At 39.7% G+C, this 20,575-nt stretch overlaps 1 protein-coding gene across 1 annotated transcript in view; it reads left to right on the forward strand.

The window, feature by feature from the left end:
• The window catches only part of fsip1 (fibrous sheath interacting protein 1), a 31,917-nt gene that overhangs the window by 5,833 nt on the left and 5,509 nt on the right, over nucleotides 1-20,575 (forward strand). The window contains exon 8 of the mRNA XM_075448336.1: nucleotides 16,251-16,403. Within this exon, the coding sequence (XP_075304451.1) occupies nucleotides 16,251-16,403 (153 nt within the window). The remainder of the gene's footprint in view (nucleotides 1-16,250; nucleotides 16,404-20,575) is intronic.

The raw sequence follows: 20,575 nt of genomic DNA on the forward strand, positions 1-20,575 counted from the left end.
TCTATCAAGGTGGTGCTTACACTAGAACTTTGTACTAGCTGATGTAGACTAATACTTAAGATAAATGGTGGTGACACTGCCATCCCTCTCCTTGTCTTTTGTTAGATCCTTCAAAATAAGAATCATCTCTTGTGCCTGACTCTCATGATAATAAGGAGTATACTTTTAGCCTATGATTAAAAAACTGTGACATTGCAAAACAGGTGCATGTGTTACTTGGTGCAATCTAATTTTCCTCCATTACCACTATTTAATCATCTTCACCAGTCAAAAGAGCTTCGTCCATCCATCCATCATCTTCTCTCCATTAGTGCTGACACAGCCAATGCAGAGAACCTTTGATGGTCAAGTAAATCCAGATGATTCTTCTTCAAACTTCTCAATTTAGAAAGCAAAAGTTTAAATATTTACGTTTTAGATTATGATGAAAGGAATGTGAACGCCACACCTGTTGTGGCATTAATTGAAAATAAACTGCCAGCTCAGTAAATCTCTTTCAGAGCCAGTCATTCACTTCATGTCAGTAGCCGTAAATTCTCAAGGAGATCATAAAAGGAAATATGCTTTTGTTTTGCAGACACCCTTCTTCTTGGTAGTTTGAGTTCATAACTGGAACCATTTAGACAGCAGTCCAGGGACCTACATGTTTGCCTGCTCATTCCAGGCACTACTAAACACAAAATGACCATCAGCCAGTTTTAAGCACTGAAATGGTTTCTCCCTCTGATATTAAATCATGACCTAGATTTCCCTGTTTCCCGCTGTCTCTTGTTTTCTTGAGGTCTCAGATGGATGATATGTCACATTTTACATGAAAGAGGAGGTAATCCAAGCCTCCCTACTGAGCACTCCCTTACAAACAACCTGCCAGGTTTTAAATCTGCATCTTTAGAGCTGTGTTGTCTTTTCCTCTTAAGCTTTCACTGATATTTTTCCATTCCTGCACAGACACCTTTGTGTTAGATCCTGACTACACAAGTCTGTCTCCTGAGCCTGTGAGGGTGGACAGAGGCAGTGAAGCCTGGAACTATCTGGGAAAGCCACAGAAGAGAGTCAACCCCCCCTGAGAGTGTAATTACAGAGCTAGTGGAGGTAGATGAGTGCCAACTCCAGAAAAGGAACATTGCTTTCCCTTTCATTTGGAGATATTGACACGTGAGGCCAATAGCACACAGCCAATCATATACTGGCAGAAATCCATTTAACTTCTTTTTGAAACTATTGATTTTAGACTTAAGGCTTCTGTGATAAGGTAGATATCAATAGATTAAGATCAGCTATTTGTCTATGAACTTTTCTCTTCTGCTGTCTGTGGCAGGCGCTAAATTCTCCAGAGGATGAGGTATTCAAAATCCAATCACCAATCTGGGTCAAGATACCAAACTACAGGATCAGTATTTGTAGAAGCACAGCATCACTCATCACAGGGCCAGTCGTGAACTCTTGATGGGAAATGTCTTTGTTTTCTTTGCCTTTGGCTCTCTCTTCCCGATTTCTGACGATAGGAAAAAAGGTAGCTGCAGACCCTCTTAATGATCTGGGCTGAATGGAGGCAAAACAATGTTGAACACTGTTTTCCTTGGACACTGTTCATGTTGTGCTCACGATAGCTCTTTTTGCATTCCTCATGTTGCTCCCCTTTGCTCAGGCTTCAGCTGAAATAAGCCTTTCTGTCATTAAAAACATCTGCTGACATGAGGCATTCATATACAGTACACCACTTCTACTGTACCACTGTGTGGTAATGCCTGCACCACCCACAGCCTGAAGCCAGCAGAGAGGCTTCTGTCATCCCAGTTCACTGGTGTGAGTGACATGGGCGTGTAAGTGTTTGAGTGTGTGTGTTTCACAGATGAGAAGTACATATGCTGCCGTCTTATATGTGGTTTTATCTTTTGCAAGTGTGGCTGCAACAAAAACTAAGACATTTGGCGTTGTGGCTTTCAGTTACTCTCACAGTTTGATTGTGCTGGATCTCTCTCATAATCTGCAGAGCTTTAGCTCCCACTATATTTGCATAGTAACTCCAGTTGTGTTTTGTTGTGCACTGCTTGGATATATATTTTGATGTAAGGCTATGAGGTCACTTAGTCACAGTGTGTGGTTGCTGATGAGCACTCATGATTCTAACTGCAGCGAATGTTAAGTGAGAGAGCAGACTTTAGCGCAGAAAACGCCCTTTTGACCAAGGCGATGCGGTCAGTGGATTGTTTGCAAATCTATTTTATTTTGTCCGGTCATGTAATTAAAGCGGTGGAAAAGCTTCAGCATGTTCTACTGGAATTTAGCCTTGATTTTGGAATCCCCAAGTGTAAACTGCATTAGAAGTCATGATAGAAAGTAAGGGCACAAGCAGACCTGTTAAGAAACTTGATACAGAGACTAAACATCAATCGCCTACAATGTTACAACTACTGACGTGAATAACAGTGATTATCTTGCTACAATGACACCTATCAAGGGGTGGGATATTTTTCACAGCATGTGAACATTCAGTTGATGTTTTGGAAGCAGGAGAACTGGGCAAACGTAACTGTGATGGCTAAACAACTCAGTCAGAGCATCTCCATAATGGGGGTGTTTAGCTCTTACCAACATTAGACCAAAGAAAGACAACAGTGATAGAATAATAATTCAATATATGGTCTAATTTCACAGAGTTTCTCATACTGAACCCTGAAATATGACCTCCTGAATTCCAACTGCTCAAAGGATTTCAGGTTATTGAACTGCATAAGGTCTTGAAATCATACCCATAGTTTTCAAAGCCAGTTTTTAAGGACATCGCTACCCAACTATTTCCTACTGCTTCCTGACACCTCTGCTCCCCCTTTAGTTTAAAAGTCATGCAATCAACCCCGCCTTTTTTTTTAATGCTAGTAGTGCCTAGGATGGGCCCATGAGTGTGCCTTTTACGCCACGGAGCAATGGAAAAAGGTGGCCTTCATGTGGAAAGTTTGATGTATGGTAAAGGGTGTAATGTGATGCTCCAGGCAATGTTCTACTGGTAAAACCTTTGTTCCTTCAATTTATATGTGTGATACTTTAAGATGTACACCCAACTGAAGCATTGCTGCATACTAAGGACACGCCTTCATGGGAACGATATCCCACGGTATATCATGTGCACCGTGCCACGGTGCAAAAAGATTTTTGTGATGTTGACTTAGCCTTTAAATTCTCCAGAACTCAATATGAGTCAGTATCTGTGGGATGTGCTGGAAAACATGCTAGATCTATGGAGCCCCCACCTCGCAGTTTACAGGACTAATAGGATTTGCTGCTAATGTTTTGGCATCTGATAGCACATGACAGCTTCACTGGTTTTGTTGGACGGGGAGCTCAGAGCTGAGGAGGTGTCCTTAGGCGGGTGGTTTTAATGTTGTGGCTGAGTTGTGTCATGTGCTGAAAATATTAAAGATATTTTTTATTTTTCAACAGAACTATATTTCTGTTTATTTCTGTTTAGTAAATGACAGCAACAATACATAAAATAAAGAAGAAATTGTCCTGACTAGAATACAATGTTCATGTTCTTACTGAAATATTGAAACTATGCTAATTAAAGACAGAAAAAGTGGGTATCTGTTATTTTCCCCTACCAGAAGCTGAAGCTTAGGAGAGTTCAACATCAGCACTTATCACGCTGGTTGCCAACTCTCTCTTACTCTGGAACTGTTATTGTAATTGAGAGTTTGTGTGCTAATATGAAACATCTAATATCCTTGGATAGTCATGTGAAAAAGGACATACGCTCCTTTTCACTTCTGATAAAAAAGACAAAAAAACAAAACAAAGCATTTGGCCCAGACTGTGTCATTGTTTTTCCTGTTGCATGACCCACTTTCAGTTAAGTTTGATGGTCTCACATTTGACTCTAGAATACTAGATACTAGAATACTTTGGTATACAGATGAGTTATATACCAAGGTGCCCATGTCCTGTGGCTGCAAGACAAGCCCAAACCATCGGCCCTCCAGCACCATGCTGAACAGTTGGTATGAAGTGTTTGCACTGATATGCTCTGTTTGTTTTTTGCCAATCTTGGTGCTGTGCATTATGGCCAAACATCTCCACTTTTTTTTTTCTGTCCAGAGGACATTTTTCCTGAAGTCTTGTGGTTTGTTCTGATGTAACTCTGTAATCCTAAGCTGTGGTGTGTTGGTGCTTTTAAAGAGATGGGGTTTGTTCCTTGCAAGTTTAACCAGCTAACTAAGGCCTGTAAAATCTGATAAGTACCTCTTGGGTTTTTTCTAATTTTTCTGAGCATTGCATGGGTTGAACTTGCTGGGACATCCACTCCTGGGAAGATTGGCAACTTTCTTGAATGTTTCCCACTTGTGAAGGATCCTTCTCAATGATGGGCAGCAACAATTGCTTCTCCAAGATCATTGCAAACGTTTTTCTTCCTTGGCATTGTGTTAACACACACCTGCATGCTCCAGACTTGCAAACTGACAAAACATCGGCACTCACACTTGCTGATATCAATTAATTAAGTGCATTTTATTAGCAGCACCTGGCTGCTACTTACTCTCTTAATATCTATGGAAACAGTTAGGGTGGACTTTGCATGACAGTGTAAAAACCAATGTTCATCTGAGGTTATATTCGCCTCCTTTTAAGACCTGGTAAGGACCAGTCAATTTTTTTTATAGAATTATATTGTCATGATGAATAAAACGTTAGAACTGAAAGAGGGCTTCCTTTCTCTTTCACCTGACTGAATATTATTGTGATGGCTAGACAGTGGCATGGGGAGAATTGAAGTGTCAGGGTTGTCATGTGGCACACTTGCTGTTTTTCGCACAATTTTAAAGAATGGACGCCACACCCTTAACTACCCTATAATTCCCGTGAGACCCAGTTTATTGTCTTCTTATAAACGCCTCTCCCACTGGTGTTACCCACAGCCACAGTTGTGTTAAGTGGTTAAGAGATTTTTTTCCTTTGTCATGGTCGAGATCTGACTTTGGACTGTTCAACTCATTATGACAGTCCATGGTAGATAATTTATTTACCCAATCATCTGTTAGGAGTAAACATACCTTTATACTGTATATTGTCTGATCTCCTGTCTCCACAAGCCAAATCAAAACCGACTGATATGAATGGGAAAAACTCAAATTGTAGAATTAGTTCTACATTGTGGGACAAAATTGTCACCCCAAAAAGAAAAGGTAACAATCACCGTTCATGACACTGTTCCAGACACGACGACAATACATGTTAGTTTTATAAGAACAACACTGGCAGGTCTCACAGTCCCAAAAGTCACAATTAATTGTGTAAGACTTTCATCAGCTGAAAAATAAGTCAGACTTGGTGCTTAAAAACACGCAACATCTGTCATTGGGAGACAAGACGTGCAAAAGGATGCTGGGATGATTTATCCATCCAGATGCTTTAGATAAATATTGATCACGGTCTGCCTTTTAAACTCTTTGCTCGCATTTCTCCTTGCCTGTATCATCCTTTGGCAAATACATAATTTTTCTAATGTTAGCTAAGCAAAGCTGGGTGGAGATGATCATATGAGTGTCTCTAAACAGTTTAAGCAACACACTGGGAAGTATTTACAGTGGTTTCCAGGGATTACGAATGAAAGTATTTTCTTTTACAATCTATAAAGTGAAAACATCAGAAAGATCAGACATCTTAAGATATTTGATGCTCTTTGGATCCTGCACAGTTTCTGAGAACGCACAGGTGGTGTAGACAGTGTAACCCCGTTGAGCGTTGCAGAGCTCACCAGGAGGTTTTGATCTATGCAACCATGATTGCTGCAGACCACCCTCATTTCTGAAACAGAAAGCATGTATAAAGTCCAGATGATCCACAAGTGAATCTTCTAATACTTCAGGAATGTTCACCAATCACCAAGTCAACAGGGATCCAAGATACTGTTGTAAAAACATGAACTCTGGAGGAGGAAAAGACAGCTTACATACAAACAGATTTCATATCAGAGACATTTTTAAGGTGGTGGATATATAAACCCCACATTCTCTCTTATGGAGCAATAGTAGATTTATTTGCAGTGTAACTTTACAGAGGATGAATTATGATGCTAAGAGTTAGAATATGTCTTTGTTTGCATTACCTTTCTTAACACAGTGTCAGCTGCAGATAGGCAGTATATATATATAGCATAATGCATACAGCTGTGTTCCAGGACAGCTGCCTCAAAGCATACTACTACAGGCCACAGCTGGGCAAAATGTCAGACTAAAAGACACAAAAAGAAATTAGAGACACAGGGAGAAGTCGAGAAACTCTCAAGCTTCCGAACAGCTTGCTCACAGGGAGTGCTCGTGGCAAGGCATGTGGACAGGCCTTGGCAGGTAGCCTGGGTCCACGTGGCACAGCCAGAGCTCCTACTTCACATTTTAAGAGATATGCGGGGGGGGGGGGGGGGGGGCACAGACGCAGATAGAGAAAGACAGGAGTGTGCTATCCTAAACAACATCTTCGTGTTAGTCTGCACGGCTGGCTTTCTTTCTTCATAACATCACTTTCTCTTTCCATTGTGTAGCATCCTGTAAACACAGGAGAGTATAATTTTCCAGTCAACAGCAAATCAGTTTTCAAAGTATTCTGTCATTGTAACAGAATTATTTACACTGAGTTGTGAATAACGAGGGGCTTCTTCACGGTCTAAATAATTACCCGACAAAACTCCAGATCATGTTTTTGTTGATATTGGGTCAAATTTGCATTTATCTTTTATTTTTGGCATTTGGTTGAGTAAAAAAGTTCATAGGGCTTATAATTTCACTGAATATTGTACATTTGAAACGATTACCCCAGCTTTGAATAGATAGCAGTTATTGCATGGCTTTTGTGTTGGCTGTATCTTGGAGCTTAATAAAATGGTAATTCAGAGCATAACTAAAACAAGCCTCTCTTTTAATGAATGCGTGACTAACAGACATTTCAAATGAAACAAAAGCGCTCAGAGTGAAGGTCAGAGAGCCATTCTGTGGCAACTGCATGCTAAAAAAAACAACTGTGGTCTGAAATGTTGGCGAGAGTCAACATCACATAAGTGTTTTCCAGGGAAAGACCCAGCAACTATTTTCTCCTTTCGGTGTTTTGTTGCATTGTATTTACAAAATGCCCAGTCTTTTTTTCATCTCTGTGGCATCTAGCTTGCCTATCTGTAAAATATGAAAAATCCAAGATCACACATTGCACTAATTAATTAGTTTGAAGCGAATGGTCGCATTTTGGATTTTATTGTTGACACTTCCTTGGAATAGTTGCTTTAATGGAAGCTATCTCCATGTTGCATGTTTTGAATTTGTAAACAAGCTCCGAGCTGTCTCAGAGGTTTTTTTTCTTTCTTTTCTTTTGTCTGGCCTCAGGCTGGGCCTTTTAACACCTGATGTAAAACATCACCAGTGAGCTGCTACGTGCTGTTGCAGCTTCGAAATATACATATTGATGTTGGATCCAAGAGGACGCTAATATGTGATGTTGAAATAAACATTTGTCTGGTGTCCTTGCTGCATACAAGATGTATCTTAGAATGGATCTGCTGTAGGGGATCCAGCTGTTGTATTTGGCCAGATGCACCACACATGCAGCCCACATTTGAGTGATGAAGAAGCACCAGATAACCAATCTCAATGACTTGCTCTGCTAACAAACAAATGTTATCGATATGATGTCATATGTTCTACTTGCATACAATCAAGTTCCTCTGCTGGGTTTTAGACATCCCAGATTTGTTCGCTGCAGCTTTTGCACACTCAAACGCACTGATAAAATCTACATGGGATGTCGTGTCTGTTTGAAGTCATAAGATTAAACACAAGATCTTAATAATCACTTAAAAATCAATTGCGTGCTTCACTTAAGTTATTTTAAAGACACATTTGAGCTATTTCATAAAACAAAGACGTCACGAAATGTAGTTATAACATAATGCATGAATAGCCTTCTTTTTTGCTAATAATTCTGTTAATTTTGAACTCAGTGTGAAATCACAGTGCAGTACTGTTGCAGTCACAGTTAGACAGTAGCCAGATTTTACAAAGGTGCACTTGTCAGCTCCTCTCTAGAGCCTGACTGAAACATCAGGGTCACAATGGCCGATACTGGCCTATCACAGATGGAATGGTATCGGCTACAGTCATGTGAAAAACAAGGTACATTTACCTCTAAGTTTTTATGTATCAGGCAATCTTTTAGCTCCCACCAGGCATTAGAATGAGTTACATTTGACCTCAGATGAAGAACAACACATCACATGTTACGCCATGTGATTGTTTATGGAGGAAACTAAGCCAAAAAATACTGAGCCAAACTGCAGAAGCAGTGTGTGAAAAACTAAGACATGTGATGATTCAGTAGTTTGTGGAAACATCTTTAGCAGCAATAACTTGAAATTATGGTTTTCTGTATGACGTTATTAGTCTCTTACATGATTGCAGAGGAATTTTGGCTCACTCTTCTTTACTTTGTTGCTTCTGTTCATTGAGGTTTGCGAGCATTTGAATATGCACAGGTTTCTGAAGGTCGAACCACAGCAATTCAATTGGCTTGAAATCTGGACTTTGACTCAAACACTCATTCTTTTTTTTTCAGCCATGATGTAGATTTGCTGCTGTGCTTGGGATCGTTGATCTGTGTTTTTCAGTCAAGATTTAGCTGACAGACAGATGGCCTCCCACTGACTCCAGAATACTTTGATATACAGACAACTTGAAGGTGTCCAGGTCCTGTGACTGCAAAACAAGCAACATATCATCCCCCCTCCACTATTCTCGACAGTTGGTATGAAGTGTTTGTGCTCAAATGCTGCGTTTGGTTTTCATCAAACATGGCGCTTTGTATAATGACCAAACGTTTCAAATTTTGTCTTGTCTATCCAAATGACATTGTTCCCAAAGTCTTGCAATCTGTTCTGATGCAACTTTGCAAACCTAAGTTGTGCTGCTGTGTTCTTTGTAGGGAGACGAGTCTTTCTCCTGGCAACCCTTCCAAACAAACCATACTTGTTTAGACTTTTTCTAAATGTACTGTCACAAGCTTTAACATGCTAACTGAAGCCTGTAAAGTCTGAAATGTAGTTCTTGGTTTTTTTTCTCCTTTTTTTTTTTTAGTTTCACTGAACATTGCGCAGTCTGGCCTTGGGGTGAACCTACTGAGAAGTACACCCCTGGGAAGATTGACAGCTGTCTTGAATATTTCCCACTTTCGAATCATCTTTCTCCCTGAAAGATGACTGACTCAAATTTGTTTTTCATTAATGGTCTCATAATCCTTTCCAGATTATGGGCAGCAACAAATGCATCTCTAAAAGCAGTGCCGGAAAACCATAAACTAAACTGTGAAAACAAAAGTTACATTACAGACAAACCAGATGTCGAAAATCAGACAAGCGATGAAACGAACTACAGAGAATAACCAGGTGAGCATCTGACAATGACTTAGACAAACCAAGGAGCATAGATACTGTGCTGTGACAGACTGACATCAGGTGATGGAGTGGAGGACCAAACAGGGGAACTGAGGACAACTACTGGCGTGAGTGTGGAACAGAGTAAAGTAAAGCGTAAACTAGGACACAACTAGAACTGAGGCAAGACAAAACTAAGAGTAAAGACAAAAGCAAGAATAACAACAAAGTCAAACCAGAAGAGGGGACTATAAAAAGGCAAATCAAGAATAGACTAATACAAACAGAGAATAAATCCTCATTCAAACCAGTAGGCCTAACTCTTAACTCCCTGAGAGCAGTAGGGGTGGATTGTTTTCCACAAACTGCCTCTGCATTTTGGGTTCAGTTTTTGTTAAACAGGACTAAGACACAGTGTGATATATTGTGTTTTGTTGTTTATCCGAGCCTATATTTTCCCAATTTTAAGACCTAGTTAGGACCGGAGAGTTTTTTTAAATTTTTTATTGTGTCCTGATATGTAAGACATTAGAAGCCAAAGAGGATGTCCACTCTTTTAAACATGACTGTATATGGTAGAGTGGATCCAAATGGAAGGCTTGTGGTTCGATCTCCAGTGACGTATTCGATCTATGATAAGATGATAAGAAAGCTACAGACAGAGCGATAAGAGTAATGGAGGAGCATTGCTTCATTACAACATGTAGTTTAATTCATCACGTTACTGTGAAGGAGCATCTCTGTACCACATCTGGAGCCGCTTTCTTGGAGTTTCTGTTCATATTATCTACTAAGAGAGCTCACCTGTGCAATTTTGGTAGCCACATGCTTCATGTGACGTCGTTAACTCAGTTGTTGCCAGGCTCAAAATTCGACAATACATTCATGGAGCTCTCTGGAGATTTCAAACTTCAACTCTTTCTGCTACACTCTCCAACTCTCCAACAGTTCTCAGTTGATTTTTTTACAACAATTTATACTACACATGTAAGCAGATGTAATTCCCCTTTAGGGATTATTAAAGTATTAAATTGAATTAAATTCATTCATCCACTTTCCTGGGGTGCCTTGTGTGCACTGCTGCTTTGAAATCTGGCCATCAAATTTTCACTGATGATTAGGTGAGGGGACTGGGCTTCTTGAGCAGGTTAATTGTTGAATTTTTGATCTATCACACTGTTTTAAAAGCCACTGACATCTTCAGTCCTCTTCTGTCCAGACTTACTGTGGATATGCTCATTGCTGCCTACAATTCTCTCTTAACCTCATCAGTCCATAGGACTTTTATTTATTTATTTTTTCCAAAATGCATGCTTGTTTAGATATTCATTTGCAAATGGTGTTTGGTCCCAGTGGCTCTTGCGAATCTCCTCCTGTTGACTTGGGCACCTTGGCGCATAACAGGAAGCCAACAGTCACAAACTTGGGTTTTAAGATGGACAGTGATTTTAAAATGGACCGGCAAATTTGTGCAGTAGTGAAGTCCAGCTTTTTTTATCTTAGGCAGCTGGCAAAGGTGAAGCCCTTCCTCGCACGCACGCACTTTGAAACAGTAATCCACGCCTTCATCACATCTCGGCTGGATTACTGCAATGCTCTTTATCTTGGAGTCAGCCAGTCCTCCCTCGCACGTCTCCAGTTAGTCCAAAACGCTGCCGCTCGCCTCCTAACTGGAACACCTAAGAGGGAGCACATCACTCCCATTTTAGCCTCCCTCCACTGGCTGCCTGTGCATTTTAGAATCCATTTTAAGATTCTTTTATTTGTTTTTAAATCTTTAAATGGACTCGCCCCGCCTTACCTCTCTGAGCTGCTCCATCCTTATGCTCCTGCCTCAGGTCAGCTGATCAGCTGCTCCTGGAGGTACCGAGGGCTAAACGGAAGCTCAGAGGAGACAGAGCCTTTTCCGCTGCCGGTCCGAAACTTTGGAACGACCTCCCATTTTATATCAGACAAGCCCCTTCACTGCCCATTTTTAAAACTAATCTTAAAACCCATTTTTATTCCCTGGCTTTTAACCCAGCATGAGACTCTGTTTCTGTTATTGTTTTTATTATTTTAATATTGTTGTTGTTTATTGTTGTTTTTACATTGTTCTTGTGTTTTATGCCTTGTTTTATTTTGTGTTGTACAGCACTTTGTTTCAGCCAAGGCTGTGTTAAAAGGCTATATAAATAAAGTTGATGATGATGATGATGAAATGTCAATGTCCTGGAGATAACTACTGCATCATGGCCATATGTGTGAAGGTTTGACTGCGCCATAAGAACACACTGTTCTACCACCACTCCAGAGTCTATTCAAGTCTTCCTCCTGCAAGTCTTTTGTAAATCCTACAAAAAGTTATAAGGAAACATTCTTTGTCTTCTTGAGCTCAACTTGAGCTGCTCTGTTTCTGTTTACTTTTCTCAGTTACACTGGAAACAGTTATTTCAAAATGAATTGTTTTAATTTTCAGAGTGCAATGCAGCTGCTTTGAGGAGCAGATATCAATCATTATATTAATGTGGATAATGCATGTTTTACCCCCTAAAGTAAAGTATCAATGGTGCTCTGCTCTGCTCATGACAGCAACAACCAATCTTCCAAAGCATTCTTTTTGTACTTTATCAACAGATTGACATATTTTATTCTGTAAAGCTAAATTTGTTTCATATGTTTTTCTTATTTAAGGGAAACAAAGTCTTACGTCTCTGTGACCTCCTGATGATCCTGTGACCCAGATAGGTGATGTGATCACTGGAGGTCTTGAACAGCATGTCGACTGGCTACACCATGGAGAGCCAATTACTAGTACTGTGCTGATGTTCAGATAAGCAGAACCTCAGCCACTCTCCCCCTCTCTGTTTGGAAGTCACTCAGTCTAACCTCATTCTGAGTTGAGTCTGTCTCACATTCCTGGAAAAGAAGCACAAACTCCGAAATAAGTAGAACAGTCGCTGGAGTCTGTTAAGGTCGAGAAATGCTATTCCCTCTATCTTCTCCAAGAGGTGAATCATCTCTCCAGTTCATCTCAAGAACAAAGTCTAAGTCGCTGTTTGTTCAAGCCAGTGCCTTGGACTTGGATCCAAACCCACTGTACTCATTTATAAGTTTTTAATTATCTACACTTTTAGAAATATTATTGGCAAAGTAATGCAAGTAATAAGTTGCAGGCCACCTAGTCTTTCATTTAACAGAAGTGAACTTAACACTTTCAGTTGTGCACAGCTTTTGAGTGTCATATCATAGGATTTGCAATAATGTTAAATCTGTATTGTTATTTCATTTCAGCAATTAGAACACTCTCCAGATGATCCTTACATGAAATTGATATATCACAGTTGACTTTTTTATCTTATGGCCTCTAGAAATGGACTGCCTTTTGAACAATGTACATTGAGCAGTAATTCATAATGAACAATTATGTCATTTTTTCAAACATCAAATACTGCATATCCTCATAAATCTGCATATGTGTGCAGATCTAGACATTTGAATCTGCAGACAGGTAGCCTAATTAGAAGGCAGTATGTTGAGTCTCCTACATGCTATTGGATGAAAACAAAAGCAGCAGTAATATTAAGTAGGACTTTATTGTAAAGTTAGCTGGAGGTTTTTATGGATTTGTTAATTTATACCGTGTCAACTGAAAGACAGCTTAAGCCTGAAGATTATTGGCCAGCAGGGAGTTAGGAAGGAGCAATGGTACAATGGCGCAATGGTACTTGGGCATGACAGATTCTTTATTCGGCCTGATCTGAAAGCTCATTAAAAGAGCAAGAGGAACTTTTTTGGCTCATGTGCCACATAAAGGATTGTCTGTCTGCAGTCATGTCTGCTAAAAACCTACTCTTGTGGCACTGAAGCTCTTAGAAAGGTTGTTTTTGTGAAAGAAGATCCAGGACCAATGCAGAGATAACAAGCGATTGAACGCAGAGAAATATGTTCTGTCTCGGCTATGATTAGGGTCAGATTAGTGAGGCTTATATGAAAAGACTGTGGGCTTTCCACTTACACTCGTCAGAATTTATAAAGTGCTAATTTGGACAATAAAAACATGCCAAAGTCATTCAGACTGGTCAGTGGCAACTTTATCATTGTTAAACCTTGCATACATCTTGGGAATTTGCAGCCTATAGTTTATAAAAAGTAGGGCAGCTGTCGTTTCCAAATTAAATAAACCGTTACTCCCAAAGATTTGGGCTTTTTTAGCAACATGCATTTAGTGGTGTGAGGACGGTGGTAAAGCTAGACTTTAATTTTTATTTTTCCTGGTTGGAAAGCTGTGTTTCTCACTCTGGTGCATGACAGGAGTCTGATCTCTTTGTGGCCCTGGCTTTTGTCGTCTAGGATGAGTGAGTCGTAACCAAAAGGGTCTTGTAACAACCACTTAAAAGAGGCTTCAGATAGAAGCTGTCATTATTTCCATGTAGGGAGACAGAGGCCACCGTTAGGTGAGGCCACACACAGAAAGTTTTTAGGAGATTTTTGTTTTTGCCAAGATTTGAATATGAAGTTAGATCATGTTTGGTGCCATTCAGTTACCTAAAATATATGTTAATGCAAGATGTGACATTGTCTGAGCTGGGATGTCTGTTTTGCTTATTTACAAGAGCAGAAACATTCAATCTTCTCTACATACTTTACTGAACTCCCCTCCTACCCTTGGCTTTACTAGGATTACATCCTATCATAAATGTGTCATAACAGATTTAGAAACTGCATTTTGGTTGATACTGTTTGTTGGATCCTGCTGTTTTCAGTAACCTACCATTTTGTCATATGCAAGTCCCTATTGAGATGTCAACATTTTTTAAAATAGCCATTAATTTCAACATTATTAGATCATACACACGACTGCCTGCCATCCAGACAAACCGAGACAGATGAAGGTTTCAACCACATGGCGCTCAACTGACACTCCAAAACAATCCTGCGGTTGGCAGCATCCTTTCAGATCCAACAGTCTTTTGACCTCACTGCTATTTTTTAGAGAAGTGTTTTACTGTATATGTGGGTCAAAATATGACCCCAGTTTAGGTCATTCATGAACGCTTTCTCCATCACAACTTATTAAGAAATAATGGCTCAACCGAGTGGGGAGAAACCACTTTAGCACCTACTCCCCATTGTGACCTCAGCATTGGAAGAATATGTAACTATGAATTGTATATCAAAGATGTATGTAACCACGGTGACGTGATCGGTTGGTTTATGGACTTAAATTTTGTTGCAAAGTGTTTTGCATTCCGTGTCCCCCATTGGGATATTTTTTAGCCAAATGTGTTTATATTCGGGAAGGAGTGCTGCTGAATTATTAGCTGCTGCTATTGCTTGCTTGGCTGGCACGGTGATTCTATAATTCATAGTATCTACAAAGTTAATAGCCATTCATTATCATATCCTTTTTTTGACACAATTTGCTTATAGCTAGAATTGCTAAGAAGTGAAAAATAAGCATTTATTGGACATCAGAATTTTCTGACAATATGTTGGTCCTATTAATCAGTAAACAAAATGATCAATTACATATATTCAGTGCATGTGTCTGAAAGACTTTTGTAAAATTGTTTGGTAGCTTATTAAAAATGTGAATACGTGTCGTTTGACGAGTTTCCCAAGGAAGTTTTACTGCCGGTAAGAACAGTAAAAACCCCTAAATATTAGAGATGCACAGGATGAGTTATTTGGTGAGATGGTGCAGGAGATGGTCTACATTTTAAATGTAGAATCCAGGTTATTTTTGCTCTTAATATTAAACACATGTATTAATAAACTGGGACTTACCACAACAAGGGGCTATATTTGGCTTCTTTAATCTCAATGTTTTTCCATGTTTATTTTCATATTCTTTTACTTGTTCAGTTTGAATTGATCTGGTGTCAGAAATGTTTCTTCCTGAGCTAACGTTAATAAAGCTTTCTCCATCTGCTCTTCTTACTTCGAGCACTTATTTTCTCTCCACATTGTTCCTCGTCTGTAATAAGTAATGAGTTGTTAAACAAAACGAAAAAAAATGAATACTTATATACTTGGCTCTTTTCGGCAGTTTCATGCTCTCAGTTAGCTAATCTGCAGCTCTTGCAATCACGCAATTGCTCAACATCAATTTGAATGGACTCTGACAGCACTTGTACTCACATTGAGGTCACATCGACGGAACAATGGAACACAGTATCTCTCAAACTCAAGTAGTTATTGATGTCAAAATGAATGTATATGTGGCAATATTTTTGCCAAATATCCAGTAATTTTACTGGCTTCATTTTGATCTGTTCTACTGGCTACTGTCAGAAGTTTTTCGGTGGCCTGGCACCCTGCCAGGGAGACACTCATCATTTTAATCTGATGACTTAATTTAACCAAAGTCCAAAGAAAAAAGGTCCATGTTGTGGTCGCCGGAAAGATAAACTTGTCTTTTATGAACAGTCCATCGTTGATTCCTTCATTTTCACCTCTCCTGATCTCTCCTGACCCATTTTCAAAGTTTGCTTTGGATGCAGCACATGGTTGACCTCATGCACGTGGATATCATAAATATGTGATTTATGTTGCACCTCACAAGGCCTTTCTTATGAGAAGTTCCTATGATAAATTCCTGGTTTAACTCTGAGTTCTCTGTCAAAAGTAGATAAGAGCCTTTGGACTATATTAACTCCAACATCTTTGGATCTGGTATTGAGTCTCAGAGAAATGGAAAACTTCACATGAATTGATTGTGTTGAACTTTTATATAGCTATATTTTTTTGTAAATGCTTCCAAGTGCCCGCCATAGGCTGAGTAGTACTGCTCTGGTAATGCACCCTTGTTAAATGAGGTGTTTCTTCCCTCTGAGAACCAATCATGTCTGCTGTGTTTCAGGGCCTTGGCTCCAAGATTGGCTGGAAGTGTGATGGGATCCAGCAGCCAGGAGAGAGGGTCCTGCAGGACATAAAGGAGAGGAGAGAGCAGGAGACACGGCTCCAAGAGATCCAACAGCAGCTGGAGATCCTGGGTTATGGCCAGGAGATGGCTGTGAGTTCAAAGAAGCTATGTGCATTCATAAACACACACACACACACACACACACGCACACACACACACACAAGGAAACACATGCTCTTATATTCACACAAGTACTTACATCTGAACAATGTCTGTATTGTGCATTATTACCCTCCTCAGTGTAGACACGTGTGTGACAAATTGGTACAGACACCCATTCGCAGTCATTGTCACAAGGGACACAATGAAATCACATGTAATATTCATGTCCCTGCAGGCTCATATTGTTTCCTCTTTTTTCCCATCTTGCTTCTTGTGTAGCCACACTAACATGCTCACTTCACAGTTTACAGCATGGTTGTGTTCTTTAGTGATAGGTTTATTTCCTCCGCTGTGTTTAATTGCTTTTGGGCCTTCTTGCCGAGATTCATGGCGCTCTCTCCACAGTGTTCCCTAGAAACCTTTGAGCTCTGTCTGGTTTTAGGAGCGTCTGCAAAGTTACAACCAGAGAACCCTTTCTCCTAACCCTGTAGCTAAAGGCACAAAACAAGAATGCTCCAAGAACAAAGGTGGATACCAGACACGATTCTGTTTTTCTGACATTTATGACAATAAATTTGGTGTGCAACGGAAAAAAACACTCAAAACACTTTGCTCTCAGCAGAATACGAATTCAGTTATATTGTCTTTTTCCCAATGATACACCACAACATAATGTATATATGCTTAATTTAAACATTAAAGGTGGTCTTTTCACTTCACAAAGTGGCAATAAAAATGTAAGTAGCAGCCACACCCTCACATCAAAAGGCACCATGCCATGCAGCCAGGACCTATTCCAGGCCTAATTAAGGACATAGATGTGGAATTTTTTGCATATTAAATCAACACTCCATTTGAGGAAACCGTTCTTTCATGGAGGTCACAAAACATCAAACCCAAGAGTCTTTTAGCTACTAGTGCACACTCTTTGCAATGTGTCACTTAATGTTGTCACTTAATGACTGAACCCAACGAGTGACTTCAGCACGAGCAGCATATTCATAGTGTATATTTTTGGTGCCAGCAGGCTTGTTTTGTGGTCTGAAAAGATTTATTGGCACAGAGTTTTTCTTGGAGGACATTCTTAAGTCTCTCACAGCTGCAGTATACTCATAAAGTTGATTTGTACAGCATCCATAACTCAGTTGCTCTCTCACAGGGTTTTTACACCTGAAGTGTCAACCTGTTATGCAAACTTTTTGAATAGTTTGTTATAGGAGTGATACGAGTGCAATAACCAAGAAGAGATCAAGGCCGTTATTTTTCAGATTTCTGAGAATTACACATACAGTACAGTCATGTAAAAAAGAAGATATACCCTCTTTCAGTTCTAAGTTTTTAGTTGTTAGAACATTAAAAAAAAGTGTCATTCGAGATGGACAACGACACATCACATACTACACTGTGTCTTTATTTAACAAGAAATAAGTCAAATTACAGAAGCAGTGTGTGAAAAACTGGGTTCACCCCATCATTCAATAGTTTTTAGAACCAACTTTACCAGCAATAACTTAATTGTAGTAAGTAATTGTTTTCTGTTTTCAGTTATCAGTCTCTCACATGGTTATGGAGTTATTTTAGCATTTTAACAGTTCATTCAGGTTTGCAGGAATTCACGTATACACAACTATCTGAAGGTCAAACTACATCATTTTCAATTATTTTGAGGTCTGGACTTTGCCTAGAACATTTATTCTTTTTGTCAGCCATGGTGTAGATTTGCTGCTGTTCTTGGGATCATTGCCCTGTTGCATGACCCAGTATCAAACCAAGCATCAGCCATCAGACTGGAGGAGGAGTAGTTCATGGTCGACTCAGTGACTACAAGGTGCCCAGGTCATGTGGCTGCAAAAGAAGCTCAAATCATCATCCCTCCACCACTGTGCTTGACAGTTGGTTTGAGGTGTTTGTGCTGATACGCTCTTTGATTGATGCTGTGAATTATGGTCAAACATCTCCACTTTGGTCTTGTCTGTCCAAAGGACATTGTTCCAGAACTCTTGTAGTTTGTTCAGATGCATCTTTTCAAACCTAAGCTGTGGTGCCATGTGTTTTTTTAGAGAGAGAAGACTTTCTTCTGAAACCCTTCCAAACAAGCCATACTTGTTCAGTCTTTTCTCATTGTACTGTTGTGAACTTTAACCTTTAACATGTTAAATGAGGCCTGTAGAGTCTGAGATGGACCTCTTATATTTTGTTGGTGTTAATCTGATCTAATCTGATCATTGCACTATCTGCCCTTGAAGGGAACTTGCTGGGGAGTCCACTGCTGAATCTGTCTGGAAAGTTTTCCACTTGTGAATAATCTTTTTCACTGTCGAATGATGGACTCCAAATTGTTTTTGAAGGGACTTATAACCCTTGCCAGATTCGCTGGGCAGTAACAATTACTTGTATAAGATCATAGCTGATATCTTTCCACATTGGCACTGTGTTAGCACTCACCTAAATATTTCAGACCAGTAAAAGACTAAAACGTCTGATTTTATAAAGGTAGTGAAACCTGCTGCTGATAAATTAATAGAGTGCACTTGATCAGCAACACCTGTCTGCTACTTATCTTCATTATTCCTTCGATCTTTCACGCACAGTTTGGCTTAGTTTTTGTGAAATAAACAATGACACAGTGTGATTTATCATGTGTTCATCTGAGGTTGTTTTCCTCATTTTAAGACCTGGTAAGAACTAGTTTATTTTTCTATTTGTGATACTTTAAACCTTACAAATGAGAGGGAGGTTATTTTCTTTTTCATATGACTGTAACTGCAGTATAAAATACCGGCATAGGCTGAATGGGCTGCTCTATATATAGGTATGCCAAGCTTCAACGGTTAGCTCCAACACATTGGTGACGATGACAAATCACTTTTTCTTGGGTTCGGTGGATTACAGTAAGAGAGTTTTAGGAGTTCAAGTGTCAGTTTGAAGAAACAACTGATTTTCCTGTTATTTTCATTGATTTCTAAAAACAAGGGCTGTAAATCGACTTTGATCCTCATGTGACACCTTTGTGCGTCATTCCTCCTTCGCCCATCTTTCAGTCCAAACAATTCAGTGAAATTCACCTCTAAGCCAAAAAAATAATCATGCCTCACTCTTTCGATTTTCATTGTTCTAAGTATTTGTGCAGCAAGGTATAGGCCTTCCCGCTAAAACGTTTCATTAGAATGACTCCCTTTGTTTTGCGTTCATGATGTTTGATAAAATAAACATTCCCAGAAGAAGGAGATAAGACAAGTTCAACTGGACCATTTTCAACTGTAGCAATTTTTATGATGCTTGACAGCTGATCTGGTGCCAGTTTTCCTGCAACATTATTTGGCTGACTTCCTACATCATCAGCAAAGGAAAGGACAATCCCTGCTTTTACTTTCAAGCAGGATCATTCCAGCAGGACAGGCTTGTTCTAATCAGGTCACCACTATCAGTCATTCTTCCTCTGACATTAGTGAGTGCAGTGCTCTTTGCTGCAATGTAGCCAAACAGCATCGACAATGTGAAAATTTTAACTCGTGAACAGAATTCAGCTTGAAAAAGTTGATAGGTTTTACAGTTCTCTCAAGGCAAAGGTGGGTATCCAGCAGCAGGCCACAGCTGGCAAAAACCTGTGAGGTTCACTGTTCAAGAACATTTGAGTTGGCATCGTTCTGCCAGCTCTGCAGTTTCTAAACTTTTTTTTCTATAGAATAGTGGTCAGATTCGCCAGAAAGGAGCAGCTGTGGAAAAAGGAAGCCATCTCTCTCTCTGCAGCTTTTATCACCTTCTCTGTTTTTATTCCATCTATGTTACTGGCTATTTGCCACCAGCTTGTCATTCTGTCTGCTCTTGTTTGCCACAACATGATATCCTGACAGACGGACAGTTTATGAAAATGTTTCTCAACAATAGACATATAGAATTAGAGCATTAACCCTAAGAATGAAGGTGCTGTCATTCATGTCCTTTGCTGAATGTTGTTATGGAGATAGTATTCATGATAAGTGAGCTGGAGGCAGTGAACCCCTCTCTGAGTGTATGTATTGTCACAACAGCACCCATATTGGTATTGTGAACTCTCTATGGTCCTATATTTACCTTTTAAATCACTTCCAAGTATTTCTGACATTACAGTTCCTCTGATTTTCACAGCAATGACACTGAAAGAGGATTACATTGCATTT

This window comes from Odontesthes bonariensis, chromosome 17 (genome assembly GCF_027942865.1).
Source record: "Odontesthes bonariensis isolate fOdoBon6 chromosome 17, fOdoBon6.hap1, whole genome shotgun sequence".
Taxonomy (NCBI): domain Eukaryota; kingdom Metazoa; phylum Chordata; class Actinopteri; order Atheriniformes; family Atherinopsidae; genus Odontesthes; species Odontesthes bonariensis.